General features: G+C 49.2%; 2 protein-coding genes and 1 pseudogene across 2 annotated transcripts; 1 reads left to right on the plus strand and 2 right to left on the minus strand.

The window, feature by feature from the left end:
- Nucleotides 1-340: 340 nt before the first annotated feature.
- On the minus strand, nt 341-1,773 carry LOC119288598 (annotated as a pseudogene).
- A 798-nt stretch (nt 1,774-2,571) lies between these two features.
- Nucleotides 2,572-3,444, plus strand: LOC119288599 (putative ripening-related protein 4). The gene has a single exon (XM_037568190.1). The coding sequence runs from the start codon at nt 2,604-2,606 to the stop codon at nt 3,225-3,227; it is 624 nt and encodes a 207-aa protein (XP_037424087.1). The 5' UTR covers nt 2,572-2,603; the 3' UTR covers nt 3,228-3,444.
- A 1,684-nt stretch (nt 3,445-5,128) lies between these two features.
- LOC119284731 (monooxygenase 2-like) lies at nt 5,129-7,014 on the minus strand. Its single transcript, XM_037563894.1, has 4 exons — nt 6,802-7,014; nt 6,505-6,651; nt 6,307-6,375; nt 5,129-6,216 (listed from the first exon to the last, which is right to left on the minus strand). The coding sequence occupies exons 1-4, from the start codon at nt 6,888-6,890 to the stop codon at nt 5,280-5,282; spliced, it is 1,242 nt and encodes a 413-aa protein (XP_037419791.1). The 5' UTR covers nt 6,891-7,014; the 3' UTR covers nt 5,129-5,279.
- Between the last annotated feature and the right edge of the window lie 14,718 nt (nt 7,015-21,732).

Below are 21,732 nucleotides of genomic sequence, written 5' to 3' on the forward strand. Positions count from 1 at the left end.
ACTGCGCATGAGGCAGGAGGAGGCGGAGAGGATCATCCGCGAGCTTTAGGCGGCCGCCGAGAAGCCCTGCCGCGACGTCTCCATGTTCCGCCGTCCCAAGCCCGACGACGACAACTCCGACGCCGGGTCGGGCAACGATGACGGAGGAGGACCCGCCAGCCTGCTTCAAAATGTGCTGCTTCCGATGGTTTCATCCCGACGACTGCGTGCGTGTATGTGAACATCTTTGATTGTAATGTGTTCAAAAACAAGTTTAGGGGAAGGGCCAGAGATGCGGCAGACAGACTATTTCGATAGCTGTCTATCAAAGCTGGGACAAATCTATGTCTTTGGTCAGGATTAAGGAAAAGTGTACTGTATTAAGTTACAGCGTGCCGCAGTCGTAATCCGGCATCATGAGGAGCCCCTTGGCGAGCATCCCGGACAGCAGCCTGTCCCGTGCAAACCTCACCACGGCGTGATCGCTCTGCTGCACCAGCCCCACCATATAGGACGCCGCGATCACCTGCGCGCTCCTCCATCGCCGGATCCCGGCGTACCGGCGCAGAGCCGCCTCGACCGACTCCCGTTCCTTCCCGACGATGGCGTCGCCGAGGCACCGCGCAAGGACGACCGCGTCCTCCAGCACGACGCACGCGCCCTGCGCCAGGTCCGGCGTCGTCGGGTGGAGCGCGTCGCCGGCGACGCACACGTTCCTCTTGCTGATGCTGGCGAACAGGAGCGACAGCGGGGGACGGTACCGCAGCGGCGCCACGAGGACGTCGTTCATCTCGCTCCTCTCAACAGCTCCCAGCACGTCGGCGGGGGCCTTGATGCTTCTGAGCTTCGCCAGCACGAACTGCTTCATCTCCGCCGGGTTCTGCTCGGCGTCATCCTTACTGTCCGGAGTAGGAGAAGGAGACCATGTGAGACGTCGGTGCGGTTGCAGGGGACCAAGCCCTCGAGGAAACCCTGGCCGCTGAACTGCAGCATCTTGGGCTCGAAGCCATGGTCTTGGTCGTCGATGGAGACGATCTTGGAGGAGTAGCGGATGGTGCCTGGCGGAAGCTCTTCCTCCAGTGCATGGAGCAGCACGTTACGCTGCACGCACCGGGCTTCATGGGGTCCGCTGCATCGTCAAGGATTAGTCCACGAAGAACAGAGTAGCTCTATTCCACGGCTTGGAACCAAGTCGGCAATTCAGATTAGAGATTATGGGTCCGTGTCTCACCATTTGCCTTGCACCCGGAGATCAATCTCTCGCGCCACGTCCCCTGTTGTCGGAGACATGACACACGCCCTACCAATAAGGAAGGAAAACATCTAACTAATTAAATCCAACTACAAAAATTGATGGGAAGTCGAGTGATTAGAAGTTGAACCATGCGCACCCCTGTATCTGCAGGTGTTTACTCCTAATGGTGTCGCCTACCCCAAGGGCATCAAGCGCGCGGAAGGCGTTCGTCCATGCGAAGTCCGGAGCACCGGCGACGACTCCAGCACCACGCACCCAACGCCTTTCCTGCGGTTCATCATCCCCATCAGATCAATTCAGGATGCAGAGATGCAGACATATGTATGTATGTACGGGCTGGAGGAGGAGGCTCTGCTTTACCTGTGGAGGCCCAGGGCGACGGCGAGGCCTGCCACGCCGGCGCCTGCGATGACGATGTCCTCGCCGGCGTCCTGCTGCTCCACCATGTTTACCATGGCTTATGGTGTGATGGGACTGGCTGACTGACTGACGGATTATGGTTTGCTCGCGAGACTTGAGCTGAACAGTGGTGCACTGGGAAGGCGTTGACCGGTGAGCAAATCGAGCATGCCTGGTGAGTGTGTGTGTATATAAAAATATGTCTGCAGCCTCGATCAGCAAGAGGGAGCCTCGATGAGATGAGATGAGATGAGATCGGAGAAAGGGTATCCTTTGCTTGAAGAAAAGAAAAAGAAGCAGAGGAGAATGGCGTCACTGCTGATGATGCAGGTTGCATCCAAGCAAGTAACTTTGTTTTTTTAGGTATTTTAGCATCTTTGTAAAAAAATAGAAAATAACTCACGTGCAGCAACAGTATTGGCCAGCCCAGTAGCACAGGCGAGAAATAGCATTTGCGGAGGAGTTGCAGAGAACTCGGGGAACGCCACAAATGAGTGTGAACATATATTCCATCCAGATACAAGATAGTAGGAAACGACAAAACTTGATACAAATACTCTCAACTTAGCTAGGGAACGACAACACTAGATACAAACAGTCTCAACCTAGTTAACTGCATATACCTTGGAATCTCACTCGCTCGGATATTGAGAAATGTCTGCACCCTTGTGGGTAACAAAACTTTTTAGCCTTCTCCGGCAAAAAAAGGTTGGTGCCTGGCGGCTGGCTCGCAAACAAAACTGTGACGGACACGCGGCATTTTAATCGCCCGAATTTACATGCGTAACACCAAGCGACCAGCTGGGGGTTGCGAAACCGAAGAAATCGGGCTGAATTAACACGCCCGGTGAAAACGACATGCATAGCAGTTGCTGTTCATTGGGCTCTATATAAAGGAGGTTGATCGACGCGTACCTGCACACACACAGAGAGTCAGAGACGACGTATAGGTTGCAGGCAAGTGAGAAACATGGCTAACGGGAAGCTGCTGGCCGTGCTTGCTCTCTTCCAGGTCCTGTCGCTCCTCCTCCACGTCCATGGCGTCTCCGGGGCCATCAGCCTCACGCACAAGCATGCAAAGCGGCCCGGCGCAGGCGGGGGCGGCGGCGGCGGGAAATGCCACGTCACCGGCTTCCTCCAAGGCAAGGCCGGCAAGTGCAACCCGGAGCACGGCTCCGACTGCTGCGTCTCCGGCCACCGCTACCCGCAGTTCAAGTGCTCGCCCCCGGTGTCCGCGAAGACGCCGGCGATCCTCACGCTGAACAGCTTCGCGGCGGGAGGAGATGGGGGAGGCAAGTCCTTCTGCGACAACAAGTTCCACCCGGACACCGCGCGGGTGGTGGCGTTGTCCTCGGGGTGGCTGCGCCTGGACGGCACGCGCAGGTGCAACAAGATGATCCGCATCAACGGAAACGGGCGGTCGGTGCTGGCCAAGGTGGTGGACGAGTGCGACTCAGTGAACGGGTGCGACGCGGAGCACAACTTCGAGCCCCCGTGCCCGAACAACGCGGTGGACGGGTCGCCGGCGGTCTGGAAGGCGCTGGGGCTCAAGGAGTCGATTGGGGAGTTCAAGGTCACCTGGTCTGACGTCTGAGCTTAGGCCAGGGAGGGGAGACATATGTGCACCTCACTCACTGTAAGCAGCGTATGGTGTGTGATGAGATGCTACCTACTCTTGGCGGTGGACCGGGTCGCTGCTAATCTAACTAAATAAGCCGCCGTTCACGTACTTTGATGATTTTCAGGTTTATGTATTTGTCATGTTTCGAAATACCCATGTGTTGGTGCGGAGCGACAAAAGAAAAAAAAACTCCGACGTTTATATTCTACAAATAGTACTACCTTGTTCTCCAGGTTAAAAAAACCCTACCTTGTTCTTGCTCTCGTCGCCATCCATCTCCTTCCCTCCATGACAAGCTCACAGCCCACATGACAGAGACGCTGCCTATGAACACGATGGGCTATCTAACAATAAGAAGAGTACAGTCTACTTCAGTTTCTCCCGCTGCCAATATAGGGCACATTGCAAAAGTCGTGTGTTTGTATTGTTCCGAGCTAACGAACAATAAGAAGAGTACAGTCCACTTCAGTTTCTCCCGCTGCCAATATAGGACGCATTGCAAAAGTCGTGTGTTTGTATTGTTCCGAGAATTTCAAACACCATTTTAGAGTCATTTGGCATTGCCAAAGTATAACACTAACATTCAAGTCTTATTCAAATGACATAACATATAAGAACAAAATGTTTTTTTAAAAGGAGGTTGCCCCCCAGCCTCTGCATCTGGGCGATGCATACGGTCACTTTATTAATTATTCTCACACGACCTTACAAAATAATACAATAGTAAGACTAAAGCCGTCGTCTAAGCAACAAACTGTCGCTACACCTATCCAGTTGATGAAGGGGCGCAGATAGCCTGGGCCTAATACCGAACAGACATCGCAGCCAAACCTAACATCTAAGACCCGAGGTCCCATCCAGGACGCCTGCCGGGCATGGGTCACACCGGTCCGGCGTGCTCTCATAGGCTGCCGCCGCCAACTGCCACCGCTCCATCTTCAGAACTGTACTGATACATCAACTTTACTCGGTCCAGCTATCGTTGACGCCACCATGGCGCCCAACGGCACCTCCTCCCTGCGCGCAAACAACTGAGCACGTCGCGGTCGCCACTGATACACCTCAGCGCCATACTCTCAAGTACCACCAGCCGACGCAGCTTGAAGTCTTTGGAAGATCTGTCGTGCGTAGCACCTGCCGACCAGGCATGACAAAGCGTAGCACCTGTCGGTCAGGCATGACTTGACATCTCCACCGAAGTTCCGTGCAAGACGAAGCCGCTCCACAAAGGATGCTCCCAATAGAGAAACGGCACCGCAGTGCCGCCATCGTCCGATCTGAAACACCAGGTCCTAGGGTTTCCCTCGGAAGAGCACGAGTGGGTCGACAGTAGTTACACGGCGATGCCTTCATCAAGGCAACGGCGTAGAACGCCGCCATCGCCTGTCGTCGGCTCGGTTTTCACCGGCAACCATGTCTCCCCAACTCGCAGCCGGGACTGGATGATGGATCTCGAGATCACATCAGCAAGCCTCTGGCCGGCCACCTTCGACGAAGAAGATGACCACCACCACTAGCTACACCGGCCAGAACAGATCTGCCATGTGCCGCCAAGCAGTCCAGCAGGCCCTCGACGCCTTCACCGATCTAAAGCCAGATGACATGCTGCTGAAGACCGCATCGCGCCGCCGCCCGATCCAGGCCAGCCGCCGCAGCAGCCGTCCGTGGCCCGAGGCAGGGCCGACCGCCGCCGCCGTCGAAGCCATCGCCGCCGCTTCTAGATCGGCCGCACCTCCATGCATGTTGGGGCCCCGCCACCCCTGTGGTGCGGGAGGGAGGAAGGGAGGATCGGGTGGCCTCTCGAGTGGCGGCTGGGAAGGCCTCCGAAGTCGCCTGGAGGAGCGACCCGGGAGGCAGATGGGCCTCTATAAGAATAAAATGTAAAATGATTTTTTTACATATATCTTAATATAGGATCTCACGAATATAAACGACTACAGAATCGACTTAGACTTGTTCGACTAAGATTTTAGGAGACTGCGTTACAAATGGCTTCTGCCAGAACGAGACCCCTCGCACTGGCAGTCAAAGCGTGCCACAGTCGTAGTCGGGCATCATGAGGAGCCCCTTGGCGAGCACCCCTGACAGCAGCCTGTCGCGCGCAAATCTCACCACGGCGTGCTCGCTCTGCTGCACACGCCCCACCATGTAGGACGCCGCAATCACCTGCGCGCTCCTCCACCGCCGGATCCCGGCGTACCGGCGCAGAGCCGCCTCGATCGTCTCATCTCCGTCGCCGTCGCCGGCCATCGCGTCGCCGAGGCACCGCGCGAGGACGACCGCGTCCTCCAGCGCGATGCACGCGCCCTGCGCCAGGTCCGGCGTCGTGGGGTGGAGCGCGTCGCCGGCGACGCACACGTTCCCCTTGCTGATGCTCCCGAACAGGAGCGACAGCGGCGGGCGGTACCGCAGCGGCGCCACGAGGACGTCGTTCATCTCGCTCCTCTCGACCGCATCCAGAACCTCGTCTGGTGCCATGATGCTCCGCAGCTTGGCCAGGACGAACTGCTTCATCTCCGCCGGGCTCTGGTCGACGTCCTCCTTGCCGTCCGGACAGGAAGGTGACCACGTCAGGAACCAGTACACGTCCGTGTCGCCGCAGGGCACCAGGCCGGCACGGAAGCCGTTGCCGCTCAACTGCATGAACTTGGGCTGGAACCCGTGGCCGTCGGAGTACTTGGCGTGCCCCCGCGTGGCCCTGCGCCCGGAGTCGAGCGGCTTGGCGAGCCCCAGCCATCTGGCCACCACCGAGTTGATCCCGTCGCAGCCGATCAGCACCTTTGCTCGGAGCGTCGAGCCGTCGGCGAGATGCAGGATCTTGGCATCGCCGCCGCCGTCTTTTTCTTTGTCGTCGTCGATGGAGACGATCCTGGAGTTGTAGCGGATGGTGCCTGCCGGAAGCTCTTCCTCCAGCGCCTGGAGCAGCACGTTCCGCTGCACGCACCGGGCTTCGTGGGGTCCCCTGCATTAATCAAGAAGCAAACAGATGAATTCACCCAAGAATGGAGCAAGTTTGGGTTTGATCCGATGGTGAATGGAGTGGACATCTCACAGTTTTCCTTGCACCCGGAGATCCAGCTCTCGCACCACTTGCCCGGTAGTCGGAGACATGACACGCACCCTATCCATTCGAGAGGAGAAAAATGAACAGTACGCCGTCAGCACGGCTAACTCGATATATGTATGATCGTGATAAGCTTCAGAAAAAGATGGAGATCCAGATCAAGATCGAGCTGTAGTGTATACGTACCCCTGCACCTGAAGGTGGTGGCTCCTCATCTTGTCGCCGACGCCGAGGGCGTCAAGCGCGCGGAAGGCGTTGGTCCATGTCATGAACGCGAAGCCGGACGTCCGGAGCGCCGGCGACGACTCCAGCACCACGCTCCGCACGCCCTTCCTGCATTCATCCAGCGACCCTTGTTTAGTGAAGCCGACATGCCACATGTACACAACACAAATGAAGAAGCTGGCTAGCGTTCACGACGAATTCAGAGAGCATGTGAGTCGTCTCTGCCTCTGTGGAGATGTGACTGGTGTGCCGGCGTACCTGTGGAGTCCCAGGGCGACGCCGACACCGGCGAGGCCGGCGCCGACAATGACCACGTCCTCGGCGGCGTCCTGCTTCTGCTGCTCCATGTGTGCTTACACTGGCTTACGCTTCGACGACTGATATATTCGGTTCGTCGTGTGTGCTCGCGAGTTAATTTGAGCTGGTTTTGACTGATCTATACCATTCAGCAAGTCAATGCTGTATGTATATGTGCTCCAAGAAAACTGAAGCAGCGGAGAAGGAGGCGGCTCTGGCGTCACTGCTGATGATGCCTTGCTGGTTGGCCTTGTACAATAATGGTCAACTTGGGCACTTGGCAACTTGCATCCGTCCTTTTTCAGTATCATACTAGCGCCTTTTTTCTTCGGACTAGTACTTTATCCGAGGGTTTTGGGGGCAAGGTAGAATAAAAAAACGGTTGACGGCCACATGCAAATATGTTGGCCATTGCTGAATTTTCGATCCTTGACAGTGGGTTTATTTTTATTTTTGAGGCAAAGTCCTTGAGAGCAACTCCAACGCAGGAACCTAAATGGACACGGATTTTATTTACTTTTTGTTCGTATGAGTCATCTATCCGTCTAGCGGACATGCGGCGGACACACGATGCACTCAACGCAGCAACACATGAAGCGGACAAGCACAACAGAACACAGGCAAGCGCATAGCAGTAGCAGCACCAAGCGAGCCGGACAATGGGCAATGCCCAAGGGCCGCACTGCCGCCGCCGCAAGCCCCAGGGCGCGGGCTCGCCGACATCACCCCCCCTCCCGCCTCCTTCCTTCTTCTCCCTCACTGGATCTGGCGCAGAGGAGCTGCTCCGCCATGGCCGATGGCCCAAGGTGAGCGGCGGTTCTGGGCGGAGCCCATGTCCGACCACCGCCGCAGCCCCAACCCCAGGGCGCGGGCTCGCCGACGTCACCGCCCCCCTCCTCCCTTCTTCTCCCTCACAGGATCTGGCACAGAGGAGCTGCTCCGCCATGGCCGACAGCTAGTCCTGCCCATGGGCAGTCCGGCCCAAAAAAGCCCGACCCGGTCCGGCCCGACGCTGCTCTCGGGCCGGGCTCGAGCCTAGATTTTGAGCCCGATGGCCTGGCCAGGCCGGGCCCGGGCCCGTCATTTTTGCAGTTTTCTGAAGGGGCCCGACCCAAGGCCCGAGGCCCAGCGGGCTTTTGCGTGTTCGGGCCAGGCTTTGGCCCAAAAACTAGGCCCGATGGCCGGGCCGGGCCGGGATCAGGCCCATGTTTTTTGGCTCGGGCTTGGCTCGGCCCGGCACGAGGTTTGGCCAGGTATACCGACAGCCGAAGGTGAGCGGCGGTTCTGGGCGGAGCCCACGTCCATGCTTGACCGCCGCCTCATCCCTAGCTCCAGCCCGCCCTCCTCGGCTTCCATGCCGTCGTTCAAGGTGGCAAGCCTCGCAGCCGGCGGCAATGCCAACAATGCCTCCCCGCAGCCCCCGCAGGCATGCCCGGGTGGGAAGACGGGGCCACCGCGGCGGGGGTCAAGGAGGAGTGAGCGCACTAGCTGGCATGGGGATGGGCCTCGGCGCTGGCGAGGGGTGGGGCAACGCATGTGGGCAGCGCTGTACTAGGTGGGGATCTCGCCTCATCGAGCGGCCCATGCCGTGTCGCCGAATAGTGGGACCAGGGAAGACATGAGAGGGCAACAGCGGACGACGGGAGGGTTCGCTTTTGTCCGTCGCAGACCCATTTGTGGCCCATATTTGCATTCAGTTTGGGTCGGGGCGGATAACAAACGGAAGCAGGCGGACACACGTCCGTTTAGGTCGCATCGTTGGGCCAAGTTTTTTGTCGAGATGACCCAAACGAACAAAATTGGTCCTTGCATTGAAGTTGCTCCGAGAGTGGGTGACACTTTGTTTTCGGTAATCTTTTACTTACCAGTTATGTACTTTTTTAATGGAAACCAGTTTTTTGGGGGTTATGGAAACCAGTTAGGTACTTCGTATGTTACGTTCAAGTACACACGCATCAAGCCCAGAAAGCGATTCAGAGCCCATCCTCCCGGTCCCGGTAGCCCTTTTCATAAAAAAGTCCAAAAGTTTATTTTATACGTCATGTGCATACACATATAAAATTGCGGCCTATGGTTCTCAACTAAGACTGGCTACCAGCTATCCATGGGCAACCACGATGAGGGCATACATGCCGTTTTCATATGGTCTTCATGTGTTTCTAACCGTGTGAAGATCTTTGCCTGGCTCCTTTTTGGGATCGGCTCAACTCCAAGACAATCTGTTTCATAAACATATCGTCACTAATGAACTATGTCCAAGATGCGGGTTCGATGGCGAAGACAACTCTCACATCTTTATCCACTGTTCGCTTGCTCAGCGCATCTGGCAAAGGCTTGAACTTTCCCCCTCTGAGAGTATCTCTGATCTTTGGGGCTGCCGTTTGCCACCAGAGGCCGACATGATCATATGGCACTCCATCCTCCTCATTGTTCTCTGGAAAATATGGGACTCCAGGGACGCTATGGCCTTCAGGCAACAAAATCATCATAGCATTTTCACCCTCAAGTGAATCATTGATGACCTCATGCTCTCGACGCACAGAATCAAGAAAACAGAGCAAAAACAGGCCGCCTCCCCATGGTGTTCCTATCTCCTAACACGACTACACGTGCTTATGTAATTCACCTTGTAATCGAACATTTGTTGGGTTACAATCATGAGAAATATATTCAGGAGGGGAACTGCCCCCCCCCCCGGTGATTTTTCAAAAAAAAAAAATCATATAAATGGGTAGCATGGTGTGTACGAATTTTCATAAATGCATGTTTTTATATGCGGTGTACACCCAAAAACAAATACGTGGATCAAAATGAACTTGCTTTTGTTGTTGTTTGGCCAGAAATTTATCTTTTCTATGTAGGCTAGAAATTAGTGTGTTATTTAATCAGTTTTCTTATATAGATATAAACATGACATCTATCTGTATACGTTAAAAAAATTTGGGAAGTTTTAAATATTCTTTTCATATATTTTAAGAAATCAGGCTCTCTATAGCCTAGGTTCCAAATTGCCTTACTCGATCTAAATTTTTTTTTAAGTAAAAGTGCATCATGGTTTTCTTTATATTGTAAATTTTTCGGTAACATTGAAGAATTTCATTCTACGGATTTGTCTGCAAAAGTTCATTTTGGTCATACGATCGGGATTTATAAAACTATTGTCGAATGTTATTTATGTTTCTCGATTTCAATAGAAATCTGAACATATGCTAAAATAGCATGTTGTTTTCCTTTGAAAACTCCAATTTAATAGAACCCTCTCTTGCTAGAATTATCTCAACTAAGCAATTGTAGAAAGGTAGACATCATAAATCTTATCCTTCCTTTTAGGGTAGTATAAGGGCATCTCCAACGCAGACCCCCAAATTTGCTCTGGCACCTGTCCGCGGACAGGTGGGACCAGTCCACGGACACGGATGCGGAAGCCGGCATTCAACATGTCATCATGTATATGTCTGCAGTAAAGGGCATATTAAAATTCAAATCTTGTCCCATCCATACTACGCGTCGGATCACACCAGCGCCGGATCTATTGCCTGAACACAACCAAAAAGAGGTAAGTATGTTTAAGTTTTTACATGCCCGATCCTGATCGATTTTCTGCCATGCCAGATCGGCAATCCGACCCTCCTCCATGCTCAAGGTGTCATCGTCGCTGCGTATGCAGCCTTCGCCTCCGCCGCCTCCTCCTCCTCCCTCTCTGCCGCCTCCAACTCTTCTTTCTGCTACTGCAATATCTTGTAGCGGATGGCTTGCATGATCATTCTAGCGTTAGCATCCAGACACTCCACCTTCAAGGACACATCTTGCCGTCCTCCACATCGGCTACGATCTTCACCTTCTTTTGTTCATACTCCGCCTTCTTCTCCTCAAGCATGGCCTTCTTCTCTTTGATCAAGGCCCTCTTCTCTTTGAGCGCTAGCTTATTCTCGGTCGCCTCCATCAACAGTTTGAACCTCCCTGCCTTTTTTCCTCCCTAATGTTCGAGCGCTTGATGTATGCCTCCTCCTTCTGGGACAAGATGTCCTCGAACCTCTCCGTCATCTTGACCGCCACATATTCTCGCTTCGCCCTCTCCTCCTCACACTTCTTTCCCCCGAAACCCTCCTTTATCCTTCTTGGGTGGTTCTTTTGTTGGGTCGGCCGCTATTTCTTGAGCATGCATTGGTTTTTCCCTTGAAGAGAAAATGGTGATGCAGTATAGTAGAGATAAGTATTTCCCTCAGTTAAGAACCAAGGTATCAATCCAGTAGGATAAGAATGCACAAATCATCAATACTTGCACAAACAATCAAACACTTGCACCCAACGCGACAAAGGGGTTGTCAACCCCTACACGCTCACTTGCAAAGGTGAGATCTGATAGAGATAAATAAATAAAATTAAACAAAAGATAACTTAAATTTTGGGTTTTTTGGTTTATGGATCTCAAAATAAAAGATTGCAAATAGTAGATCAGAAAATAATATGATGGAAAATAGACCTGGGGCATATGTTTCACTAGAGGATTCTCTCATGAAGGCACGTAATACGTGAGTGAACAAATTACTGTCGAGCAATTGATAGAAAAGCGCAAAGTTATGACAATATCCAAGGCAATGATTATGTAATATAGGCACCACATTTCTAAAGTTAACATTTTAATTTTATTTTGCATATGAACAAATTATCATGTTACTAATAAAATAATAACAAGAGTTATAAAATATTATCTCTAAAAATCTAATAACATTGATTCATTTTTTTGAATGAGCTATTTATACAGTCAAGAGTCGAGCTAAGATGACAACAACAAAACTAATCCCCAATCCATGCACCAGCTAGATCAGTTGCCATATTGTTAGGCAATTCTAGGTCCACAAACACCAGTGTTTTCATCCCACAAGTGTCAACCAGGACCAACCGGAGAGCAACACCAACTTATGAGAGGCCTCATGCTCTCTTCCCCTAAAATACTAGCCTGTTAGGTGGGGACACCCTCACCCTTATAAGTCGTGTTCTATCTCATCCCACAACCTATGTGGGACTAAAGCCAACACGTATGCTATCTAGGAGTATGAGGAGAATATCCAGTGTTGCCATAATACCACTGCAAAAAAAGATTAAACATATATTAAATGTTCACAAGACATGTCTACAATCCCCACAAAGTTAAAATCAAATCCGAATTACACATAGAGAAAAAAGTGACAAATCCCAATTTAGATTCATTCTTAATCTGTGTGAGGTTTGAGGTTTGAACCGTGTGCAATGATAAAGACTTTTCCAATGCACACATGCTTAAATGGGGTGTGTTAAGCACACTAAAAAGTTTAACAACTTAAGTCCCCAATGTATAGGTGCTTAATTTGTTGTAGCTAAGCTCTATTCATTTATTATTTAGTGACTAAACTCTTCCATGCATTGACAAGCTTCATTTGTTTAAGTGTTTTGCGTAGGTTTGCGCATTTGTCATTGTTTCTTTTAGGGTCGTCAAAATACTCTCTCCTCCTTAATTACTTTGCTACGGTATTTCTTTTGCTTATGTGACATGGTTAGCATCTGTACATCGTGGAGCAATGGGAAGAACCTAAGGCATGCACTAGTGATTTTAATTCCTTTTTCTCACCTAAACTTAACTCCAAAGAGTGCGCTCCTCACCCATTGTGGGAAACTATGATTGGTAGTAATTTTGCTACTGGACTCCACGTAGCTCTTTATTTTCATTTTTCTTCTTCTTAAAAACAAGGAGTACTTTGTATTCTCATCCCAAATTAATTATGAAAATAAATGTGAGTATACATATATACATAGTATGTACATAAGAAGTTTCATAAAAAAATATTTGTTCATATGCGGTGACACAAAAAAGACAAATATGTATATTAAAATGTTTTTTTGTTGTATGAAGACGGAATTTGTCCTTTTGTGTAGCTCACAAATAACCGTAGTATTTAATGAAGCTTTACATATGTGTAGCAAACATGTGTATATTTTTATATTTTAAAAATCTATGAAATAGCATATTTGATTTTCCAAATATACCGGGTTTCAAGGAGCCTGAGTTCTGAAACTTGGCACTTATGTTCCCCCGGCCTCTTAAATTCCTGACCGCTAGTTTTGTTGGGTCCTTCGCGTGACAGAAAGTTGGCATGGTCATAGGCTCTACTCTCTAGTCTCTACCCTCTACAGCTGATATGTCACTTACAAAAAAGTGTTGTCATGTGAGAATATTGTCATGTATAGACTATACCTACAATAAAATGCACATTCACAGCTGGCTGTGGCTGCCACAGAGCACGGCTCTCAATTCCAGAATGCCTGCTCCATGGGAAAGTAACATGACTACCACCAGTTGAATAGATTTGCTCTAAAGTGGATTCAACTGCTTGCAAGTGACGCTTGTTGAAGGATAGTTCCGACCGATATATACACAGGAATTATTAATTAATCGAATCATAATACCATGTGACCATGGTATCTGTAACTTAGCTAATCATACTAGTTGTAACTTAGTAAGAATCATAAGCGATTCCAACTTAAAAAGAAAAAGAGATTCATAAGCGAGATTCCATCAATGCAGCAGGAGGCCGACGTATACTGGCCTGGCAATTATATGGAGCTACTGATCCCCACCAGAAATTAAAGGGCTGTCACTCTGGTGCCATTAATCTGCGACGAGAGCGAGTACCACTTAATATTTGTCTTCTCATGCTGTCGCATGATGGATAAAACAGTGAAAGCAGAGTAGCAGCTGCAACGACCACGAGGGCATTATTGCCGCTAGGGCATCTTCAATGACAACTAGCAAATTTCGTTTCGCATCCGTCCGCAGAGAGGAGGACTAGTCCACGGTCATGGATGCAGAGGCCGTCATCCAACCGTAGCCACATACATCCGATCTTCTTCTCTTTTTTTAAGTCCATACGATCAAATAGTCGCATACAAAGAACACATGCGTTCAAATAGCCGCATGCAGCGGTAGTTCAAATTTACAAAAGTTCAAATATTACGTCCCAACATTGTTTTTCTCTTGAACCGCCCACTGATGCTCAATCAGATCTTCCTTCAGCTGCTCGTGAGTTGGTTAATACCAAATTTTGTTGATGCATTTGAATAAACTTTTCAAATGTGGCCGGATTCTCGTCTCCAAGTTGGATAGGATCACCATGTTCTAAAATTTCAGACTCGCGGCAGCATCATCGTCCTCATCCTCCACGATCATATTGCGCATGATCACACAACATGTCATCACCTCCCACAAGGTTTTCAGATCCTATTGTTTAGCAGGTCCACGAACAACTGCAAAACGGGCCTGTAGAACTCCAATGCCCTCTTGACATCCTTTCTGGCTGCTTCTTGTCTTTAGGCAAGTGAGTCTTTTTCTCGCCAACTAGGTTAGAGATGGTGCTCACAAAGGTGACCCATGGAGAATAGATAGCGTCAGCCAGATAGTAGCCCATGTTGTACTCATGTCGATTGGCGGTATAGTGACAAGGAGGAGCACTTTCCTTCAGTCAGCCTCACAAACAATGGTGATCGCTGCAAACACATTGATGTCTTTGTGAGACCTTGGCATGCCAAAGAAAGCGTGCCAAATCCAAAAATCCTGTGATGCAACTACTTCAAGAATGATGTTGGGCTTCTTAACAATGGCCCTGATATTGCCCGTGTAAAGCTTTCGGGTAGTTCTTCCATTTTCAATGCACGCAGTCAAGAGACCCAAGCAAACCTGGCCACCCTCTTGCTTCTGAGATTTCCAAGAGCCTTTCGGGTCTACCACAGTTGGTTCTCTCAGGTACTGAAGTCCAAACACCTCAACCACGACCGTTGCAAACCTGACCATGGCATCTCCGCATGTGCTCGCAGATATCCATAGGAACTCGTCCCACGAATCAACGACCGTGCCGTATGCAAGCATCCAGAGTGCGGTCGTGCACTTCTGATAACAAGAGAAGGCAATCATTCCCACGGCGTCCTTCTTCACAATGAAGTAGTCATCGTACGACCGGACGCCATGGTACAAACGATTGAAGACAATCTTGCGCATCTGACAACGCCGGCGGAAATGGCCAGGGAATAGTGCATCGGGGGCAAAGTAGTCGGCCACCATTGTCAAATGGCCGCGCGCCCTATTGTGGTTGAGCACTCGATGACCCTTGATTGAGCCCTCGAAATTGAGAACATGCTCCTCTGCACGCTCCATGTCTTCAAGGACCGCGTGCATCATCACCGTCTCATCGGAGTACGGCTCGACGGACAACACAACATACTGCTCGTATATGCACTCTAATTCGGAATCCACTACTAGAAATAAGAAGGGGAAACTATTTTTAGCTCCGGCGATTTTATCGAACAGTTGTCGGGCATGGTTAATATAGCAATAGTGGATGGTAGCTGGTGGGGCGGTTGGAGGACAGCGGTTGAACGACGACGGAGAAGAAGCAGGGTGGAGCCTTGCTGGAGCGCTGGAGGTGATGGAGACGTAGAGTTCCAGCAAGGGTGTGGCGTGGCGGCCGGGGTGGTGGAGCAATAGCGAAGGCAAGAGAGAAAATAAGGAGGGAGAGAAAATGTGGAGGAAGGAGTCACGGGGTCCACGAAGGGTTTGGGGTGGGCCGGGGTATCAGATTCCTACGTTTTGGGTGTCCGGACTCCCACAAAGCTCTCCCATATTTATCTCCGGTTTGCGGGAGAAAATGCGTCTGGACCGCCTCGCGGATCGATACAGACTCACGTTGGATGGCTTCTGCGGTCTAGACGGATGCAGGCGGTTTGTGGGTCCGCCTTGAAGATGCCCTAAGAGCATCTACAACCAGACTTAGCAAATCCCCGCCCCCTAGACATTCGCGGAGGTGTCTGGTCAGTGTTCGAGCGTGTTTGTTTTGAGCCCATATTTGTCCGTGCATGCAGCCATGCTCCTCATTTTCACCAGGAGGGTCTTCTTGGCTCTCGGGTAGACGAATAGTACCGCAAAAAGGTGGTAAAATGTTTTAAAAAATTCTGAGTATTTTTGCGGATGTCCGTGTTAGTGTCATAAGACATGCTTGAAAATTTTCATGCGAAACGGAGCAGTGGTGCTTCGTCGGTGGAAAAAATAAATCAAATTTGGGGTGAAATTTTGGGAACATTTGGTGTTCAATTTTTTTTTATAGTACAGGCAAAAATGTTTAACCTTTTTTCCTAAACTTTGAAGGAAGCATTTGGATATGACAATAAATACATAAAAAAATTGTTGGAATTCTTTTGACATTTCAAAAATTATTTTTCGCACATAGGAGCACGTGCTCCCGGGAGCAAAATTGGATTTTTAATTTTCACCCTTATATGTCGGGTCACTTGAATGTGATTGGTGAAGATTTTCTTTTAAGAGTATGACCGGGCGTATCATATTTTTATAAAAGGCAGAAAAGTTGTACAAGAAATTACAACTTGTTGCGAACAACAAGGATAGCAGGAACTCCACACCCCACTCCGACAATTACAAACACAACACAAAATGCTTGTTCTAAAACAATCATCTAGCCGAGTCACAACAAACTCATGTCTCCTCGAAGTGCAACAACTCCAACCAAAATTTTCTTGCCAACGCACTACCCACCCTTGGATGCCTAATAGGAGAAGACGAGTGGATAGCGAGACTTGGTCGGTCCCGAGGAAGCCATCTTCTTGGATTCACCGCTGCTGCATACATATCGCCCACGAAGATCAACTCAAACATCAACAAGCACTGGAGAACCACAAATAGAACCCTAGCCAAGTCTCCACCTGTGATGCTCTCAACAAAGTTACAACGCCACACCACCGCCATCACAGGTCCTGCAACGGACCAAGGCTTTCACCCGGAGACCACAACCCGATCAAGAAGGGGAGATGCCGACACACCTCGGCGACGCCTCCAAGGATGAAAATGACACCCACGGGTGTCGTCGCCGTCAGCTCCGACCGAAGACAAGCAGGATTTTCATCCAAACCGTCACGCACCCCGACCTCTATGAACGGATTGGGCCTAACTGTCTAGGTCACACCACCGCTGCCGCAACACCTTGCCATCGTGATCAAATCGCCGCGAAACACCGATCCCTTGCACGGCCGAGAGCACGCCGACCACCATCCAGCACCTGCACGATCGACATAAGACCTATCCAGCTCCAGTCCGTCCTCAAAGCATTAGCGCCATCAAGATTCGCACACACCCATGGGCATGGGCTGGCCACACCACCACCTGGCCGCCTCCCTTGCCGCCGCTGCGGCCCAGGGTCCCTCAGGAGAGGAGCTGGTGCGCCGTGCCGCTCGCCGCGAACGCGTGAACCCACTCGAGCTCCCCTGCATGACACCCTGCTCCAAACTCCGGCTAGATCTTGACCACGCCGCCACCATATCCCCAAAAGGGGGTACCTTCCTTGAGCCACACCTGCCACAAACAGGAGGCTGACCGCTCATCCCGGCCACCGCAGATCCTAGTCGCCGCTTCTGTCTGAGACCCACAACCACCAAGACCCCGCGTCGCGACTTCCGGCTTCCAACTCGGCGCCTAAGGAATACAACTGTTGAAAGGATCGAGAAGAGGTGTCTAGAGGGGGGTGATTAGACACTAAGTGCTAAAAATTGCAGTTTTTAATTTCTTTAGGTTGAAGTGGAGTTTTGGCACAAGTTTAACAAACACAATACATATCAAGCAAGCATGCGAAGAGTATATGAGCAGCGGAAAGTAAAGCATGCAACTTGTAAGAATGTAAAGAGATGGGATTGGAGTGTGCAAATGCAATTTGGAGACATGGAGATTTTTGAGACGTGGTTCCGATAGGTGGTGCTATCGTACATCCACGTTGATGGAGACTCCAACTCACGAAGGGTTCCACCCACCAAGGGTCCACGAAGAAGCAACCTTATCTATCCCACCATGGCCGTCGCCCACGAAGGACTTGCCTCACTAGCGGTAGATCTTCATGAAGTAGGCGATCTCCTTGCCCTTACAAACTCCTTGGTTCAACTCCACAATCTTGTCGGAGGCTCCCAAGTGACACCTAGCCAATCTAGGAGACACCACTCTCCAAGAGGTAACAAATGGTGTATTGATGATGAACTCCTTGCTCTTGTGCTTCAGATGATAGTCTCCCCAACACTCAACTCTCTCTCACAGGATATGGATTTAGTGGAAAGAAGATTTGAGTGGAAAGCAATTTGGGGAAGGCTAGAGATCAAGATTCATATGGTAGGAATGGAATATCTTGGCCTCAACACAAGTGTAGGTGGTTCTCTCTCAGAAAAAGTAGGTTGAAAGTGTAGGTTCGTTCTGATGGCTCTCTCCATGAATGAAGAGGTGGTGGAGGTGTATATATAGCCTTCACACAAAATCTAACCGTTACACACAACTTGCCAATCTCGGTGGGGCTGAATTGATAAACTCGGTCGGACCGATTCAGCAAATCTAGTGACTGTTAGGGTTTTCTGTGGGACCGACTGGATCAACTCGGTGGGACCGATGTGTTAGGGTTAGGGTAAATCCAAAACTCGGTTTGACCAATTACTCAAACTTGGTGGGACCGATTTGGGTAATAAGCGAAACAGAGAGTTGGCCAAGCAAACTTGGTGGGGCCGATTGCATATCTCGGTGCGACCGAAAATATTGCAATAGGTAATAGAGAGTTTGCAAGCCCATCTCGGTGAGACCGAGATCCCATCGGTGAGATCGAGATCCCATCGATGAGACCAAACTGATTAGGGTTTCTGGCAGTGGCTATGTCAACTGAACTCGGTGGCTCCGGATAGAAAGAATCGGTGGGGCCGAGTTTGACTTTTGGTTTACATCATATGTGGATGTGAGAAAGTGGTTGAGGGCTTTTCTTACTAGTATTGGCTTTTCTTATAGACTCAATGTGATCTTGGATCACTAAATAGAAAATGTAGAGTCTTGAGCTTGGAGCTTGAGCCAATCCTTTGTCCTTAGCATTTTGAAGGGGTTCCACATCCTCTAGTCCATGCCACTTCATTGTTGAACTTATCTGAAACATACTAGGTAAAAGTGTTAGTCCAACAAGAGATATGTTGACATTAATTATCAAAACCACCTAGGGAGCACTTGTGCTTTCAGCTGCCCCCTCCACATGATGACTAGTCCGTCTCACGTGATGATCGGACACGACCTAGTTGACTCGGATCATGTAATCACTTAGATGACTAGAGGGATGTCTATCTGAGTGGGAGTTCATAAGATGAACTTAATTATCCTGAACATAGTCAAAAGGTCTTCGCAAATTATGTCATAGCTCGCGCTTCAGTTCTACTGTTTAGATATGTTCCTAGAGAAAATTTAGTTGAAAGATGATAGTAGCAATTATGCGGACTAGGTCCGTAAACTGAGGATTGTCCTCATTGCTTCATAGAAGGCTTATGTCCTTAATGCACCGCTCAGTGTGCTGAGCCTCGAATGTCGTCTGTGGATGTTGTGAACATATGACATACACATTTTGATAACTACGTGATAGTTCAGTTAAACGGTTTAGAGTTGAGGCACCGAAGACGTTTTGAAACATCGCGAAACATATGAAATGTTTTGAGGGCTGAAATTGGGATTTCAGGCTCGTGCCCACGTCAAGAGGTATAAGACCTCCGATGATTTTCTTAGCCTGCAAACTAAGGGAGAAAAGCTCAATCGTTGAGCTTGTGCTCAAGATTGTCTGAGTACAACAATCATTTGAATCGAGTGGGAGTTGATCTTCCAGATGAGATAGTGATGTTTCTCCGAACTCATTACCACCAAGCTGCTAGAGCTTTGTGATGAACTATAATATATCAGGGACATATATGATGATCCTTGAGATATTCGCGATGTTTGACACCACAAAAGTAGAAATCAAGAAGGAGCATCAATTGTTGATGGTTGGTGAAACCACTAGTTTCAAGAAGGGCAAGGGCAAGAAGGGATACTTCATGAAATGGCAAATCAGCCGCTGCTCTAGTGAAGAAACCCAAGGTTGAACCCAAACCCGAGACTAAGTGCTTCTGTAATAAGCGGAACAGCCACTGGAGCAGAATTACCCTAGATACTTGGTAGATGAGAAGGCTGGCAAGGTCGATAGAAGTATATTGGATATACATTGTGTTAATGTGTACTTTACTAGTACTCCTAGTAGCACCATGGTATTAGATACCGGTTCGGTTGCTAAATGTTAGTAAACTCGAAATAAAAGGCTGCGGAGTAAACGGAGACTAGCTAAAGGTGAGCTGGTAATATGTGTTGGAAGTTTTTCCAAGCTTGATGTGATCAAGCATCGCACGCTCCCTCTACCGTCGAGATTGGTGTTTGCGTTGAGCATAGACATGATTGGATTATGTCTATCGCAATACGGTTATTCATTTAAGGAGAATAATGGTTACTCTGTTTATTTGAATAATACCTTCAATGGTCTTGCACCTAAAATGAATGGTTTATTGAATCTCGATCGTAGTGATACACATGTTCATGCCAAAAGATATAAGATAGTAATGATAGTACCACCTACTTGTGGCACTGCCACATAAGTCATATCGGTATAAAACGCATGAAGAAGCTCCATGTTGATGGATCTTTGGGCTCACTCATTTTTGAAAAGTTTGAGACATGCGAACCATGTATATTGGTGTATATGCATGAAGAAACTCCATGCAAATGAACCGTTTGGACTCACTTGATTTTGAATCACTTGAGACATGCAAATCATACCACATGGGCATGATGACTGAAAGCCTCGTTTTCAGTAAAATGGAACAAGAAAGCAACTTGTTGGAAGTAATACATCTTGATGTGTGCAGTCCAATGAGTGCTGAGGCATGTAGTGGATATCGTTATGTTCTTACTTCACAGATGATTTGAGTAGATACTGAGTATATTTACTTGATGAAACATAAGTCTGAATTATTGAAAGGTTCAAGTAATTTCAGAGTGAAGTTGAACATCATCGTGACAAGAGGATAAAATGTCTATGATATGATCATAGAGATGAATATCTGAATTACGAGTTTGGCATAGAATTAAGACATTGTGGAAATTGTTTCACAACTAATACAGCCTGGAACACCATAGTGTGCTGGTGTGTCCGAACATCATAACTGCACCCTGTTGGATATGATGCATACCATGATGTCTCTTATCGAATTACCACGATAGTTTATGGGTTAGGCATTAGAGACAACCACATTCACTTTAAATAGGGCACCACGTAATTCCGATGAGATGACACCGTATGAACTATGGTTTAGAGAAACCTAAGATGTCATTTCTTAAAAGTTTGGGGCTGCAACGCTTATGTGAAAAAGTTTCAGGCTGATAAGCTCGAACCCAAAGCGGATAAATGCATCTTCATAGGACACCCAAAACAGTTGGGTATACCTCCTGTCTCAGATCCGAAAGCAATAAGGGATTGTTTCTAGAATCGGGTCCTTTCTCGAGAAAAAGTTTCTCCCGAAAGAATTGAGTGGGAGGATGGTGGAGACTTGATGAGGTTATTGAACTGTCTCTTCAACTAGTGTGTGGCAGGGCACAGGAAGTTGTTCCTGTGGCACCTACACCAATTGAAGTGGAAGCTTATGATAGTGATCATGAAACTTCAGATCAAGTCACTACCAAACCTCGTGGGATGACAAGGATGCGTACTACTTCAGAGTGGTACATAATCCTATCTTGAAAGTCATGTTGCTAGATAACAATGAACCTACGAGCTATGGAGAAGCGATGATGGGCCCGGATTCCGATAAATGGCTCGAGGCCATAAAATCCGAGAGAGGATCCATGTATGAAAACAAAGTGTAGACTTTGGCAGAACGGCTCGATGGTCGTAAGGCTGTTGAGTACAGATGGATTTTAAAAGGAAGACGGACAATAATGGTAAATGTCACCATTAAGAAAGCTCGACTTGTTGTTAAGATGTTTCCCGA

This window comes from Triticum dicoccoides, chromosome 4A, assembly GCF_002162155.2.
Source record: "Triticum dicoccoides isolate Atlit2015 ecotype Zavitan chromosome 4A, WEW_v2.0, whole genome shotgun sequence".
Classification (NCBI taxonomy): Eukaryota; Viridiplantae; Streptophyta; class Magnoliopsida; order Poales; family Poaceae; genus Triticum; species Triticum dicoccoides.

Excerpts from the sequence above, each read along its gene's own strand:
- LOC119288599 (XM_037568190.1), top strand. The coding sequence starts at position 2,604 with ATGGCTAACGGGAAGCTGCTGGCCGTGCTTGCTCTCTTCCAGGTCCTG.
- LOC119284731 (XM_037563894.1), bottom strand. The coding sequence starts at position 6,890 with ATGGAGCAGCAGAAGCAGGACGCCGCCGAGGACGTGGTCATTGTCGGC. Across the intron at positions 6,652-6,801 it reads GTCGCCCTGGGACTCCACAG|GAAGGGCGTGCGGAGCGTGG; the intron begins GTACGCCGGCAC and ends GGATGAATGCAG. Across the intron at positions 6,217-6,306 it reads CTCCGGGTGCAAGGAAAACT|GGGACCCCACGAAGCCCGGT; the intron begins GTGAGATGTCCA and ends TGATTAATGCAG.